Consider the following 15,676-nt stretch of genomic DNA (forward strand, 5'->3'; position numbering starts at 1 on the left):
ACACAGGCATATACTGGAGCACAGATCACACGCGAGGTTCCTCTCCTGCTCCAGGAACCCCCGCAACATCATCTTTAACACCGGAGACAATAAACGCTGGTGACTAGACAACGTGAATCAATTCCCGAATGCATTCTTTGAACTTCTTTTTTCTTGGTAAAAGCTTTCTGAGACATCCCGACTTCCGTGATGGCTTGACCCATAATCGCCCTCCGGTGGACACAACTCCACGCCCTCCCTGACTTCGTCACCACTGGTCTGCCTTTGAATTACAAAGAGAATCACCAAGTACATCCTTCCCCACCTCTGACTTCTTTACAGAGAAATCATTCGAAAACTAAACTACACTTAGCGGGGCTGAGAGCCTCCCCCAGCTTCCCACTGCTCTTAGCATGACGTCCACAAGCCCCAGTATGGCCACCCAGGCCCTGGAGGGTGACCCCTGCCTAACCCTCCATCTCATCCACTTCTCCCCGTCCCCACCCTCCACGACACTCTGTTCCCTCCACTAGCAGAGTCCTCCGTCACTTCTGAGCTCCAGCTCAAACCTCACTGGGCTGGCCCCGTCTCGCCCTGCAGGTCTTAGCTCCATCCTGCAGAGGTGCCTCGGCCGACCACTCTGGGTGGCCCCTCCCTCCAGTTCCCTGCCCTCCAGTTTCCCTACTTGCATCTGTCACAGTTGGTGCTGCCTTGCCGGGCTCCTTGAGCATCTGTCTGTCTAAGGGGAAAGCAGGTCCCCAAAGGAGGGACTGCATCCAGCTTCTCCACCACGTGGCTGCCCACAGGGCCTGCCCGCAGCAGCTGTTCCACCAAAGCTACTGAATCGGCGGGGAGGAGCGGCACTGGGAGACCTAAGGAAATGCAGGGAGAGTTGATACAGGTGAAAACACAGCCAGGAGGCCCTGGGACCCTAAACGCCAGGCTCTGCACGGACAGCAGAGCACCCAAGACAAAAACGTCTGGGCTGCAGCTGCAAAGCCCCGAGTCTCCTTCGTGTGAGCCAAGCAGCGCTCTTCCATCAAGTCCTTGCTCATGCGTATGAGTGTTTACTGAGGATGAGCCCTGCTCTCGTTTCCAAACACCCCCGGGCGGAGCGCAGAGCATGGTGGGGGCGGCCAAGATACCCTGTGCGATGCGACAATGATGGGCACGGGTCGTTCTCACTTGTCCGAACTCACGGGATGGATGACACCTCGAATGAACCTAACGTAAGCGAGGGGATTCGGGTGACGATGATGCGTCACGTGGGTTTAGTACGGCGTGGGGGGGGATAGTGGGGGTAGAGGGTGTACGGGAAACCCCTTACTTTCCTCCAAATTTTCCTGTGCACCTAAAACTGCTCCAAAAAAAAGAAATCTTGTTTTTAAAAGAAGGAGAAAAAACCCTCACGGTCCAGTGGGAAAGCACCACAGCACTCACGATCACGTCCTGGTGAGACCAGTGGGCTAAGAGGTGCCCAGGGGACAGGACAGCGGCTTAGCGGCAATGCCCACGGAAAGGGCAGTGGCTCTGGAACCAAGGCTCCTGGGGAGCAGCACCCACCCGGGCCCCCACGCCCAGCTGGCAGGTCAGGGAGGAAGCAACGAAGGCTTGTCCGGGCAGCGGCCGGGCTTGGTCTGACCAGGACAGGCAGCCAGGGACATGCCACAAGAGGCAGTGTGAGGCTGTCCTTCCAGCAAGGACAGGTGTGGAAGAGTTGTAAGCAGAGAAGCAGCTGGTTAGGTCTATGTTTCAGAAAGAGCTACAAGAAGCTGAAATGACACACGGAGGGAGGGGCCCCAGACAGCCTGATTTCTTCAGCTACTCAGAAGGAACAAACGATGTGTGTCAACAACTCACTGTGTGACAAACTTCTGCTTTTATCTCCTTCAGGGCTCGTTCCGAAAACACGCAACCACAGCACCGCAGGTAGCAAAACCTGGAGGAAGAATTCAATACAGGGAATGACTTAAATAATAACATAAAAATTATTACTGCAGTTCCCATCGTGGCTCAGCAGAAACGAATCTGACCAGTATCCATGAGGACACAGGTTCGATCCCTGGCCTCAATCAGTGGGTTAAGGATCCGGTGCTGCTGTGAGCTGTGGTGTAGGTCACAGACATGGCTCGGATCCTGAGCTGCTGTGGCTGTGGCATAGGCCGGTAGCTGCAGTTCCGATTCGACCCCCAGCCTGGGAACCTCCATGTGCCATGGGTGCAGCCCCAAAAAGACAAAAAAAAAAAAAAGAAAAAGAAAAAAAGAAATAAAAATAAGAATTATTACCATGTTATCAGTTAATACTTGTTCAGTGTACACAAAAGCCAAGAACCACAAAGAGAAAAATGGGTACATCTGATTCCACTAAAGAAAACTGTGTGAGCCACACACACACACACGCATACACTTCTACTTTCTGAAAGTTCACTTTACACTACTTTACTTTCACAAAAACCTACACTAATTCCCATTTCACTAACTGAAGGAAATCCAAAGAGGACTTTCGCTTTTACGAATTAAGGTAAATAGTGAAAAATCACACTAGCGTCTGTGTGGCAGCGAGTGGGTGCACAGGCAGCTGGCATCCCGAGCAGCAAGGGCGGCCCAGCCAAGCTCCTTCCAGGAAACTATACTCAGTATCTCAGCATCAAGCTGCCAGGCTTTTGTTTTCGGTTTTTTTTTTTTTTTTTTGTCTTTTTGCTATTTCTTTGGGCCGCTCCCACGGCATATGGAGGTTCCCAGGCTAGGGGTCCAATTGGAGCTGTAGCCACCGGCCTACGCCAGAGCCACAGCAATGCGGGAACCCGAGCCGCGTCTGCAACCTACACCACAGCTCACGGCAATGCCGGATCCTTAACCCACTGAGCAAGGGCAGGGACCGAACCCGCAACCTCATGGTTCCTAGTCAGATTCGTTAACCACTGCACCACGACGGGAACTCCCTCGCTTTTAATTTTATAGTCTAACCTACAGCATATTGAAGTTCCTGGGCCAGGGACTGAATCTGAGCCACAACAATGACCCACGCCACAGCTGCAGCAACACCAGACCCTAAACCCACTGCACCCGGCCAGGGATCAAACCGGCATCCCCCAGAGTCAAGCCGGATCATTAACTCGCTGCCTCACAGCGGGAACTTGAAGCTAGCACAGCTCTGAACTGCGCCTGTGAACACCTGTGCTTTATCTCCATGTATTCTGTCCATCTGTCAGCAAGATGAGTCACACGGTAACTGCTTCTTCAATTTGCTCCCCTTCAGACTGGGAAAGTTTTCTTAAGAACGCAGGAAAAGCTCTCCTTTTTAGGTAGAAGAGAAACTGAATATTGAAACTAAAACCACAAACACAAGCCACCACCCCATTCCCCCCCTCTTGCAATAACTCTTTGGAAAGAAAGCTCCTATAAATAAAAACAGATACAATTTAAAAAACAGCACAAACACAACAAGTCAAAAGACAGAATAGGAACTTAAAGAGAAAATATTTTAAATATATATGAGATTCAAAGTTTATGACAATTCAAAGAGGTCTTTAAAAGCAGTAATAGGAGTTCCCGTTGTGGCTCAGTGCTCAGCGAACCTGACTAGCCTCCATGAGGACGCAGGTTCAATCCCTGGCCTCGCTCAGCAGGTTAAGGATCTGGCATTGCTATGAGCTGTGGTGTAGGTTGCAGACACGGCTCGGATCCCGCGTTGCTGTGGCTGTGGTGTAGGCCAGTGGCTACAGTTTCCACGGGACCCCTAGCCTGGGAACCTCCACATGCTATAGGTGTGGCCCTAAAAGACCGAAAAACTAAAAACAAAAATAAAAAAGAAATTTAAAAAAGCAGTAATAAACAGTATAGAAAAGTGGGCAAAGGGCATTAACACAGCCACAGCAATGCCAGATCCAAGCCACAGCTCACAGCAATGCAGGATCCTTAATCCACTGAGTGAGGCCAGAGAGTGAACCGCATTGTCACGGATGCTGGTTAGGTTTGTTAACCACTGAGCCGCGAAGGGAACTCCCTGATATTGTATGTTCTTCTAAATATGCCACAGTAATAGCTTTCCCCAATTCTAATCCCCGTCCCAGGGACTACAGCAGATGGAGACTGCCCTAATTAAACCAAATTAATAACACGTACTAACATCCACTAACTGTGATTTAGGACGAAACAAAAATCCTATTTTAGGAATGCATCTAATTATTAAAAATTTAGGAAACTGTTTTTCTTCAAACAAAAGCTAAATGTTTTTATTACACTAATAACTTATTTTCTATTTTTCTATACATTTAAATCTTTATTATACACTTAATTAAATATATAAACTAAATCCCAAATCAACTTTCTAGTGTGGAGGCCCTATGGGTAGCAGGAGAACGAAGCCCAAACTGGCAAAGCTCAATTAACTGGGAAGAGAAAAAAGAGAAGAGGTTAACTAGCAAATGAAAGAGAAAAACATGAGAGGAAGCCACAATCAGGGCAACAGGCTACAGGTAACCCCTGCTCAAGACCCCAGGGTAGAGTCTGTTTCTGTTGAGTTCCTCTTTTGGGGTGAACCACAGTTTTCTTAAAAAGAAGTGGGAAGCCAGATACGAAAGGTCCCATGATGCGTGATTCTATTTATACGAAACATCCAGAGAGACAGCAAGCAGACTGGTGGCTTCCAGCAGCTGGAGAAGGGGTGACGGGCAGTGACTACCGAATGTGTGCTTTGCGGGGGATGAAGAGGTTTAGAACTAGAGGGAGGTGACGATCACACAACCCCAACTACTAAATGCCACTGAAACATATACCTTAAAATCATTAATTTTTCTTTTTTTCAGCTGCTTTTGTGGCACATGAAAGTTCCCGGGCCAGGGAACGATTCCCAGCTGCAGTTGTGACGTGTCACAGCGATGGCAACGCCGGATCCTTAACCCACTGTGCTGGCCTGGGGGTCAAAGCTGTGCTGCTACAAAGACAACACTGAATCCTTGACCCAGTGCACCATAGTGGGAACTCCCTAAAATGATTAATGTCATGTCTTTCACCTCAAAGTAATGTGTATGTACACACACACACACACACACACACACACACACACACGAGGCAAATTTAGGTACACGAGTCTCATTCTCCAAAACATTTCATTTTTTTTTTTTTTTAGGGCCGCACCTAAGGCACATGGAGGTTCCCAGGCTAGGGGTTGAATCAGAGCTGGAGCCTCCAGCCGACACCACAGCCACAGCAACACAGGATCCAAGCCGTGTCTGAGATCTACACCACAGCTCACGGCAATGCTGGATCCTTAACCCACTGAACGAGACCAGGGATCAAACCCACATCCTCATGGATACCAGTCGGGTTCTTAACCCATGGAGCCACAATGGGAACTCCCTCCAAAACATTTCTTACATGACCCAAATGGTGGACTTTAGCTTTTCATTTTATTGATTTCTTCTTTTTTCCCCAGCTTTCTTTAGGTATGCTTGACAAATAGGAATCGCCTATGTTTAGGATGGGGAACTGGATGACTTGCTGTGTGTGTCACCTGTAAAACGAGTGTCACAATCACGTTCCCGATCACACTCATCACTCACGGGCCACCACTGAAGGGCACACTGCGAGAAGCCTCAACAGTGGCCACTCCACCACGTGAAGAACGCCGCCTTTAGAAGCATGAGCTCCTTGGGCCTCAGACTTCCCCTCTGTGCAGACCCACGACGCCCCAGTCTCAGAGCACAGGGTTCGTCCCTCTGGCGTAGGCTGCCACAGAGAGCGCCCATGCGTCCTTTAAAGGAATGGGCCAGAGTGCTCCAGATGAAATGTGGTTGTTTACTGCTCATTAAAAGCTTTACTTATTTGATCTTTTTTTTTTTTTTTGTCTTTTTAGGGCTGCACCTGCGGCACATGGAGGTGCCCAGGCTAGGAGTCTCACTGGCCTACACCACAGCCACAGCAACACCAGATCTGAGCTGCATCTGTGACCTAAGCCACAGCTCGTGGCAATGCCAGATCCTCAACCCACTGAGAGAGGCCAGGGATCGAACCTGCAATCTCATGCTTCCTAGTCAGATTCGTTTCCACTGCGCCACAATGGGAACACTTAAAAGCTTTATTTATTTGAGATGCTTTCCCTACCCCTCTTTACTAACTGAAAATGGTTTAAAAAACAAACAAACATGGAGTTCCCGTCGTGGCGCAGTGGTTAATGAATCCGACTAGGAACCATGAGGTTGCGGGTTCGATCCCTGCCCTTGCTCAGTGGGTTAAGGATCCGGCGTTGCTGTGAGCTGTGGTGTAGGTTGCAGACGCGGCTCGGATCCTGCGTTGCTGTGGCTCTGGCGTAGGCCGGTGGCTACAGCTCCGATTGGACCCCTAGCCTGGGAACCTCCATATGCCGCGGGAGCGGCCCAAGAAATAGCAAAAAGACCAAAACAAACAAACAAACAAACAAACAACCTCTCAATATGTAATGTGATACAAGGAAGATTCCAGATGACTACCAGATGTTTCTAAATGGTGGGAAAGGGGTACAAAGCTTTGGCAAAGTGAGAGAGCCTATAATAAGGCACCTACCGACCCACTCAACATGCACATTTTTTAAGGGGGAAAATACTTAATGCAATTTACTACATAATCTCAAGCTTAAGATTCCTGGTGCTCCACCTGTTAGCCTCAAATTCAGGGCAAATTATCCTCATCAGCTGGGCCTTCCACGGAAGGATCAACCACAGCTTGCTGTCCACTGCAGAGTTTTTTAGCCATTGTAAACAAATGGGATTTGTTTGATGGGAAACATCGGTCCCCTACTTTCTTTCCCAGAAGAAAAGATCAAACAGCCCAAATCTCTGATGTGTCACAGGAGAAATGCCTAAAATCCTTCTTTGGGTTCTTAACCTGAGGAACAGAAGGCCGTGGATAAAAAAGAGGCCACATAACACGTGGCAATGGGGAGTGAACGTGGCCTTGTGCTGAGCACCACTGCCTCTAAGGTGCTACCCAAAGCAAAGGGAACGTAGAGACGTTGTGTGACGGCTAAGCCACAGCCTGCATCCTCCAGGCCCAGGCTTGTGTCCATCACCTGCCCATGTCCATTACTGACCTGTGTCGGCCATTCATCTCCAAGCCCACGACAGGGCAGATGAAACGTGCCCGCTGGAGGTCATCGTGTTTGTCACCTTTGGTGCTTCCTTTGTCTCCTTCCCAGGCAGGATTATCGGAAAGCCTTAGTTCTGTCACATTCTGTGCAAAAAATCAATATTTTAAAGAGTTCCTTCGATAAATGGATCATTTTTAGCCCTAACTATTATTCTAGTCTCTTCCCATCGAAATTTCTTCTTTTACTTTTGCATCAATTAACATGGATGTAAAATTAATCCATAAATTGCGGTGGCAAATAACATTTTTAAAATGCACTGTGATAGTTAATTTCTATTTTACAAATATTTTGCTACATAAGAAAAAGTAACTTTTTTTTTTTTTTTTTGGTCTTTTGTCCTTGTAGGGTTGCACCCGTGGCATATGGAGGATCACAGGCTAGGGGTCTAATGGGAGCTCTTGCTGCCAGCCTATGCTACAGCCACAGCAATGCCGGATCCCAGCCATGTCTGGGACCTACACCACAGCTCACAGCAATGCCAGATCCTTAACCCACTGAGCGAGGTCGGGGATCAAACCCACAACCTCATGGTTCCTAGTTGGATTCGTTTCTGCTGCGCCACGATGGGAACTCCAGGAAAAGTAACTTCTTAAAATTTATATTTATACATATATACTTCTTGTGTGCTTTTTAGGGCCGCACCCACAGCATATGGAGGTTCCCAGGCTGGGGGTCAAATCGAAGCTACAGCTGCTGGCTAGTCAGAGCAACTTGGGATCTGAGCTGCGTCTGCAACCTACGTGACAGCTTATGGCAATGACAGATCCTTAACCCACCTAACAAGCCCAGAAATCAAACCGGCAACCTCATGGTTACTAGTCGGATTTGATTCCGCTGTACCACAACACGAACTCCGAGGAAAAGTAACTTTTGATATGAAAAGCTGGCCTGGCTGACAGCTGGCCTGACTGTCCCATCAAGTTCTTAAGAGTATTTGTGGAGTTCCCATTGTGGTACAGTGGAAACGAATCCCACCAGGAACCATGAGCTTGCAGGTTCGATCCCTGGCCTTGTTCAGTGGGTTACAGATCCGGTGAGCTGTGGTGTAGGTTGCAGATGTGGCTTGGATCCTGCGTGGCTGTGGCTGTGGCTGTAGCCGGCAGGTGTAGCTCCTACTAGACCCCTAGCCTGGGAACCTCACATGACGCAGGTGAGGCCCTAAAAGGTTGGGGGAAAAAAAAAAAAGAGTATTTGTGGCTGATTAATCACAGTAATAATAATCTTTATTTGAATCCTTTTGTCTTTACAGTCATGATTTCTTGGGAAAATTTTTTTTTGCATTAAAAGTTCAACCTCACACATTACATATCGGTGTTTAAGTATAGTCTGCCACAAATTCAATTCGGGAGTCCCGTCATGGCTCAGCGGAAATGAACCTGACTAGCATCCATGAGGCTGCAGGTTTGATCCCTGGCCTCATTCAGTGGGCTAAAGATCCAGCGTTGCCGTGAGCTGTGCGGCAGGTCGCAGACTCGGCTTGGATCTGGCCGGCGGCCGTAGCTCCAGTTTGACCCCTAGCCTGGGAACTTCCACAGGTGCGGCCCTAAAAAGACCAAAAAAAAAAAAAAATTCAATTCAGTGATAATCACATTTTTTCTTTTCTGGCCACCACACAGCATATGGAAGTCCTCAGGCCTGGGATTAGATCCGAGCCGCAGCTGTGACCTACACCCCAACCGCGGCCACTGTACTGGACCGGGAGGATCCAACCTGCGCCCCAGTGCTGCAAACACACCGGTGATCCTGCTGTGCCACGGCTGTGAACTCCAGATCACCACATTTGTGAGATAAGATAATTATGCTACTGTGGGTTTGTTAGAAACAAATTTAACTTCGCAAGGTAAAGATGACAAAAATCAGCCTGGTTATCTCCACAGCACTACCATTAGCTACTTCGCAGAATTACTAATTCGCCTGAAGTAAAAATACTTTGTATCCTGTAATTACCCCCAAGAATTTAAACAAAAAGCCGAATATAAAAATAAATAAAAAGGAATGAGAAGGGGGTTAGCAAAGGAAACAAGCCCAAAGTCTTCGACTGGGAGTCAAGGGCTCTGGATCTGGTTTGAGCACCTCGCTAAGAAGCCAGCAGCCTCGAAGCATCTCCTGCAGCAATGTGGTAGCTCTCCCTTAGATGAGGCACTTGACAAGCTTGGTGGGTCTCGAATTCTTCACTACTTTTCTGATTTTTCTCCTACTGATCACATTGGAAAGATTTTGTCCTCTCAACAAACTTTTTACTAAAAAACTCATTTTTCCACTTTTATGAAAGAAATTTAACAATAAGAACTTGTAATCAGCAGGTGATAACCACAATTTTTTTTTTTTTTTTTTTTTTTTTTGCTTTTTAGAGCCGTACCTGCAACATATGGAGCTTCCCAGGCTAGGGGTCGAATTGGAGCTAAAGCTGCTGGCCTACGCCACAGCCACAGCAACATGGGATCCGAGCCACGTCTACAACCTACACCACAGTTCACGGCAATGTTGGATCCTTAACCCAGTGAGCAAGGCCAGGGATCGAACCTGCATCCTCATTGATCCTAGTCAACCATGGATCCTTTGTTTACAGCTGAGCAATGAAGGGAACTCTGATAACCAAAATTTAATAGTGATCTACCTATAAAAACTTCTAATTCTATATACGTGTCTTCCAAATCAAAAACTCAAGTAGCTGAGTTTTAACTACAAAAATAATGCCTCCCTATATAACACATTGAGGTGTTTTTTGTTTGTTTGTTTTGTTTTGCTTTTTAGGGCCACACGTGCGGCATACAGAAATTCCCAGGCTGGGGTCAGATGGGAGCTACAGCTGTCGGCCTACGCCAGAACCACAGCAACTCAGGATCCAAACCGAGTTTTCCACCTACACCACAGCTCACGGCAAAGCCAGATCCTTAACCCACTGAGCGAGGACAGGGATCAAACCCGAATCCTCATGGATACTAGAGGGGTTTGCTGCCACTGAGCCACAACGGGAACTCAGCACACTGAGAATTTTTGAAGCTCTTTCACACACATTAAGTCACAATGGACTTATAATCCAGGAAGTATCGGTGTGGGGAACTTCTGGCTTGAGCTTCAACTGACCTGCCCTAAATCCCACTTTTATTAGGTGGCTGAGTGGGGCTGGATTTCCAAATTTCCGAGTTCAGGCTGAAATGTACATGAATTCTATAAAATAAACCTTAACCACTGAGACTCCTGGAGTATTGCAGAAACCCCTGTCTTACCTTAATGCTTTTAATATGAGATGCTGCCTTCCCAAGAGCCTTTTCAGAAGATTTGTCCAATAAAAACTCAATGACGGCATCTTTGTTGTAAAGTCTGCAACCATAAAGATCTGTCAAACATTCTAGTCTATACCACAGCAATGTCAGATATGAGCCAACTCTGCGACCTACACCACAGCTCATGGAAATCTGGATCCTTAACCCACTGAGTGAGGCCAGGGATTGAACCCGCATCCTCATGGAAGCTAGTCAGGTGTGTTACCACTGAGCCACAACAGGCAATGGGAACTCCAGAACAAGGATTTTAAAAATTGGGAAATTTAATTTAAAAGTACAGATTTTCAACTTTCCTTTAAAAAAAAAATCAGAAGTTCTGGAATCAGTCCATTCTTGAACTGTAACCATGGGCTGGAACTGAGCCACAGCCACCTTCAGACAGAACATGAACTTCATCCACCCCCCGCCCCCTGCCCGTTTCCTACTCTCCCCACACGGGTCTTTCATGCATTTAAAACGGAGCTCCTATTGGCCCCTGAGTTTTCAACCCATAGAGTAAATAAACCAAACTCAATCGGAAAGTGCAGAAGTTTGTTCAGAGACAGGGACTGATAACCTAGGCTTTCTAACTTTGCTTGAGATAATGCACCTTTGATGAATTAAGAACCGCATTTACACATTAAAATTCTTTTTAAGATCACTTCAGAAAAACTCATCTCCATTAGGTAAAGGAACCATACCTGCCAAGTTCACAAGCAACTATTGGCCTCCTTAATATTTCTTGACTTAAAGTACAATAGTTCCACTGGGCCACTAATTCAGCATCTTTGTCAACCTGAGAAAAGAAAAGAAAAAGTCCTTTCAATTAATTTTTCCCTCTGAAAGACATATGGTCCACAGTTCCACACATAAGGCTCATCCAGTAATACCACGCTGCAATGATTTGGGGTTTTGTTTGTTTTGGTTAATGCCTGAGGCATGCGGAAGTTCCCAGGCCAGGACTGAACCTGTACCTCAGCAGTGACAACACCAGATCCTTATCCCTGCTGAGCCACCAAGGAACTCCTGATTTTTTAAATTTTTTTATTATTTATTTGTTTGTTTGTTTTTTAGGGCCACACCTGCTGCATATAGAGGCTCCCAGGCTAGGGGTTGAGTCAGAACTAACTGTAGCTGCCAGCCTACACCACAGACACAGCAACGCAGGATCCAAGCCTCATCTGCCACCTACACCACAGCTCATGGCAATGCTGGATCTTCAACCCACTGAGTGAGGCCAGGGATTGACCCCAATTCTTCAGGGATACTTGTCAGGTTCATTATCATTGAGCCACAACGGGAACTCCCTGATTTTTGTTTTTTAAATCAAAGATAGTAACACATGGAGTTCCCACCATGGCACTGTGGGTTAAGAACCTGACTACAGGAGTTTCCGTTGTGGTGCAGTGGTTAACGAATCCGACTAGGAACCATGAGGTTGCGGGTTCGGTCCCTGCCCTTGCTCAGTGGGTTAAGGATCTGGCATTGCCATGAGCTGTGGTGTAGGTTGCAGACCCGGCTCGGGTTCCCGCATTGCTGTGGCTCTGGCGTAGGCCGGTGGCTACAGCTCCGATTGGACCCCTAGCCTGGGAACCTCCATATGCCGCGGGAGCGGCCCAAGAAATAGCAACAACAACAACAACAACAAAAGACAAAAGACAAAAAAAAAAAAAAAGAACCCGACTACAGTGGCTCGAGTTACAAGGGAGGTGCAGGTTTGATCCCTGGCCTGGTGCAGTGGGTTAAGGACTCAGCGTTGCCACAGCTGTGGTGTAGGTTGCCGCTGTGGCTCAGATTCAGTCCCTGGCCTGGGAACTTCCATATGCTTCGGGTACAGTCATAAAATTAAAAAAGAAAAGGAGTGACACACAAAGCTGGATGTAATTCTACGTCAAATAAAGGCCTCGCCATACACGACACGTACAAAGAAAGAGTTTACATCAGCAAGTCATTAAGTTGTTTATGCTAGTTGCTTATAAATACTAATATCTGCATCTTGACAGTCAGTTAGAAGGCCACACAAAAAAACAAGCAGTACGGGTTAATTTCTAACAATGGGAAAGGCTCCAAAATTGTAGCAGAATTTAAGGACAAAGAATTGAGAAGACAGGCACTTTCTAAAAGTTAAGCACAAAGATGTATAGTTTTTATAAAATTACTAATTTAAGTGTCTTTTGCAAACTGTTCACTGCATGGAATATCAAAAAAAAAAAAATCCCAATATAAGAGTTTTCACAGCCCTCAAATGATATTTTTACCTATTTAATATTCCATGTCCCACTCTTTCCCCTTCCTAAAATGTCCAAGATGAATAATGTAACAGGATGGCACGTTTGGGAGAAAATAAGGAGATAAAAGAAAAAAAAATGTTAAATTCCCTTTAACTTAAATTTTGCAGGAATGACTACTTAAGTGTTTACTTTGTGCCAGGCACTGTGCTAAACAGTTTCTGTGACTGAATCTTTTAGTCCTCATAAAACACCTATGAATGAATATTTTTACCTTGGTAGTTGAGCAAATGGAGGTACCACTAAGTCAGGTCACACACACAAGCAGACATGGGAGCTAGGATAAAAACCCAGGTGGGGGGAGTTCCCGTCAGGGCTCAGTGGTTAACGAATCTGACTAGGAACCCTGAGGTTGCTCGTTCGATCCCTGGCTTTGCTCAGTGGGTTAAGGATCCAGCATTGCCGTGAGCTGTGGTGTAGGTTGCAGACACGGCTGGATCCTGAGTTCCTGTGGCTGTGGTGTAGGCTGGCGGCTGCAGCTCCGATTCAACCCCTAGCCTGGGAACCTCCATATGCTGCAGAAGCAGCCCAAGAAATGGCAAAAAGACAAAAAAAAAACAAAAAACAAAAAACAAACCCAGGTGGGCTGGTGCTAAAGACCATGCTTTTCATCACTACTCTCTATTTCTATTATTTTGTTGTAATTATTCTATAACTTTAAAATTTTACTTATTTGTTCTATTGAAGTGTGGTTAATTTACGAGGTTGTGTTAGTTGCAGGCATACAGTATAGTTATTCAGGGTTTTTGCTGCTTATAATTCATTACAGGTTACTAAAAGATACTGGGTCTAATTGCCTTGCTATACACTAAGTCCTTGCTGCCTACCTATCTTATGTATATAGTACCTCATATCTGTCAATTTGTCCCTAATTATCTCCTAACTTGTCCCTCCCCTCTATTATTTAAAACAAACAAACAAACAAACCCCCACCACACTGTCGCAGCTATTGTCCTATTCATTCCCCACATCAAGAGCCACACTTTGGCTAAAGGATCCAGCATTGTCACTGCTGTGGCTCCAGTGGCTGCTGTGGTGTGGTGTGGGTTTGGTTTGATCCCTGGCGTAGGAACTTCTGGATGACACAAGTGCGGCCAAAAAAAATTTAAAAAGAAAAGCAGCAGAAAAAGGCAGAGTGATTAGAAATGAGATGTATTTTGGCTACAGTGGACCGGGATGAGATGACATTTGTGTAAAGACTTGAAGCATTTAAAAACAAACAAACAAAAAAACCCAAAAAACAAAAACCCAAGTGATATGAGTATCTCAGTGAAGAACACAGGTTGAGGAAATTATACTCTGGGTTGAGGAACAAGGCCTGTATAGCTGGAAGAGAAAGGGTGGGAAAGGTGCATTAGATAAGATAAAAAGAGAGGCAGAGGGTCTGATCACACAAGGTCTGTGAGAATTTTACCGTGAATACAATGAGGAGCCACTTGAGTGATTTAAACACAATAGTGATACACGTAATTTATCTTTAAAAAAGACTTCTCTAGGGAGTTCCCAATTCGGCACAGCGGAAACTAATCTGGCCAGTATCCATGAGGATGTGGCTTCAGATCCCTGGCCTTGTTCAGTGGGTCGGGGATCCTTTGTTGCTGTGGCTGTGGTATAGACTGGCAGGTGTAGCTCCGATTCAACCCCTAGCCTGGGAACTTCCATGGGCCGCACATGTGGCCTTAAAAAGCAAAAAAAAAAAAAAAAAACCTCTTTGGCTGCTGAATGGAGTCACAATGTGTCAGTCACTTGGTCACTTGTATTAGGTGCTTTACACACCTACTATTATTAAAAAGCAATTACTAGTGCTAACTCTGAAATCCTGAATAACTGGATGGGAATCCTGTTATTACCTACCAATTGTGTGATCTTGGTTGGTCATGTTACTGACTCAATTTCCCTACAAATTATAATTGGCTCAATCACTTTTGAGAATTAGGGATTATCCACTCATTCATTTATTCACTATATTTACTGTGCCAGGAACCCTGCTACTTGTAAAGGGGACAGCGATGCAGCCTCTGCAATCGTCTGAGATCAACATTCATTGACCGGAACGCTGTGTACACGGGGGTAAGACAGTTTTTAGAGGAGGCCCTGATCTCACAGGGAGCGGTTTGAGAAGACTTTAGTGAGGAAACGAAGTTAGGGTGTACAAAACAGCAGCCATTTGTATCATTACTAGCAGCAGACAGACTTCAAATCCTGGCTCTCCCACTGACTAGCTCTGCAATCTTTTCCTCTTAGATCGCAATCTCCAGGTCTGAAAAGAGAGACTGATGACAGTATGTACCCCTAGGGCTCTTGTAAGAGTTACAAGAGCAATGCCACATTATGCGTACTGCCGGGTGAATGCCACACGCTCAGTAAAGGTCCGTTATTGATACTGCGGTTCATTTTGAGTTTTGAAAGGTATAATTGAGCTTCGTTGAGGGTAGAACCCCTCTAGCTCCCCCTCCCACCTCCCTTCTCTCCCCGGGGAGGTCTGCATGCCTCAGAAGCCCCCGGACCCCACTGGGCCCCTGTCACTGACCTTCTCAACCTTCTTCGGCCCCTTCACCAGCTCGTGCCTCTTGGGGATTGTGCCTCCGTCGCAACCCATAGCAAGCCAAGAGTCAGAGTCCGCAGTAATTCCCCCTAGCAGCCACTTCCGGGGTCCCCAGCGAGCGCAATCGTCACTTCCGGCGCGCCGCGTGACGCAAAGCGTTAGTCGCAACGCGGCGGGGGACGGGGCGGGGCTTTTGCCAAGCCCCGGTTGCCATGGAGAGCGTCTTTAGGCATTGGGCGTGGCCCAGCCGCTGGGGCTGTTGCAAAGCGCCGGCAGGGCTTTGTGAGTGTCAAGAGTTCTCCCACTCCCGCGCCGCCGCTGCCGCCCTTCCCTTCCTTTTTCCGATGGGCGCTGGATTTGTGGTGCACCCGCCAAATCGCTCGCCCACGCTCGGGGGGCGAGGGGCCCGCAAATCGCTCGCCCACGCTCCGGGGATGAGGGGCCCGCACTAGTCGAGGTGGCTCAGGATCAC

General features: G+C 47.0%; 1 protein-coding gene across 5 annotated transcripts in view; it reads right to left on the minus strand.

The window, feature by feature from the left end:
* RTF2 (replication termination factor 2) overlaps positions 1 to 15,342 on the minus strand; it is a 43,653-nt gene extending 28,311 nt beyond the window's left edge. For 3 of the 5 annotated variants that reach the window (XM_047770809.1, XM_047770808.1, XM_047770807.1), the window contains exons 1-5: positions 15,190 to 15,342; positions 11,073 to 11,167; positions 10,336 to 10,429; positions 7,049 to 7,188; positions 1,840 to 1,918 (exon numbers count right to left, since the gene is read on the minus strand). In XM_047770809.1, coding sequence (XP_047626765.1) covers positions 1,840 to 1,918; positions 7,049 to 7,188; positions 10,336 to 10,429; positions 11,073 to 11,167; positions 15,190 to 15,258 — 477 coding nt within the window. In that variant the 5' untranslated portion in view covers positions 15,259 to 15,342. The remainder of the gene's footprint in view (positions 1 to 1,839; positions 1,919 to 7,048; positions 7,189 to 10,335; positions 10,430 to 11,072; positions 11,168 to 15,189) is intronic. The other 2 variants (XM_047770811.1, XM_047770810.1) reach the window with 1 other exon arrangement.
* Between the last annotated feature and the right edge of the window lie 334 nt (positions 15,343 to 15,676).

The sequence above is a fragment of the Phacochoerus africanus genome, chromosome 3, assembly GCF_016906955.1.
Source record: "Phacochoerus africanus isolate WHEZ1 chromosome 3, ROS_Pafr_v1, whole genome shotgun sequence".
Lineage (NCBI taxonomy): Eukaryota > Metazoa > Chordata > Mammalia > Artiodactyla > Suidae > Phacochoerus > Phacochoerus africanus.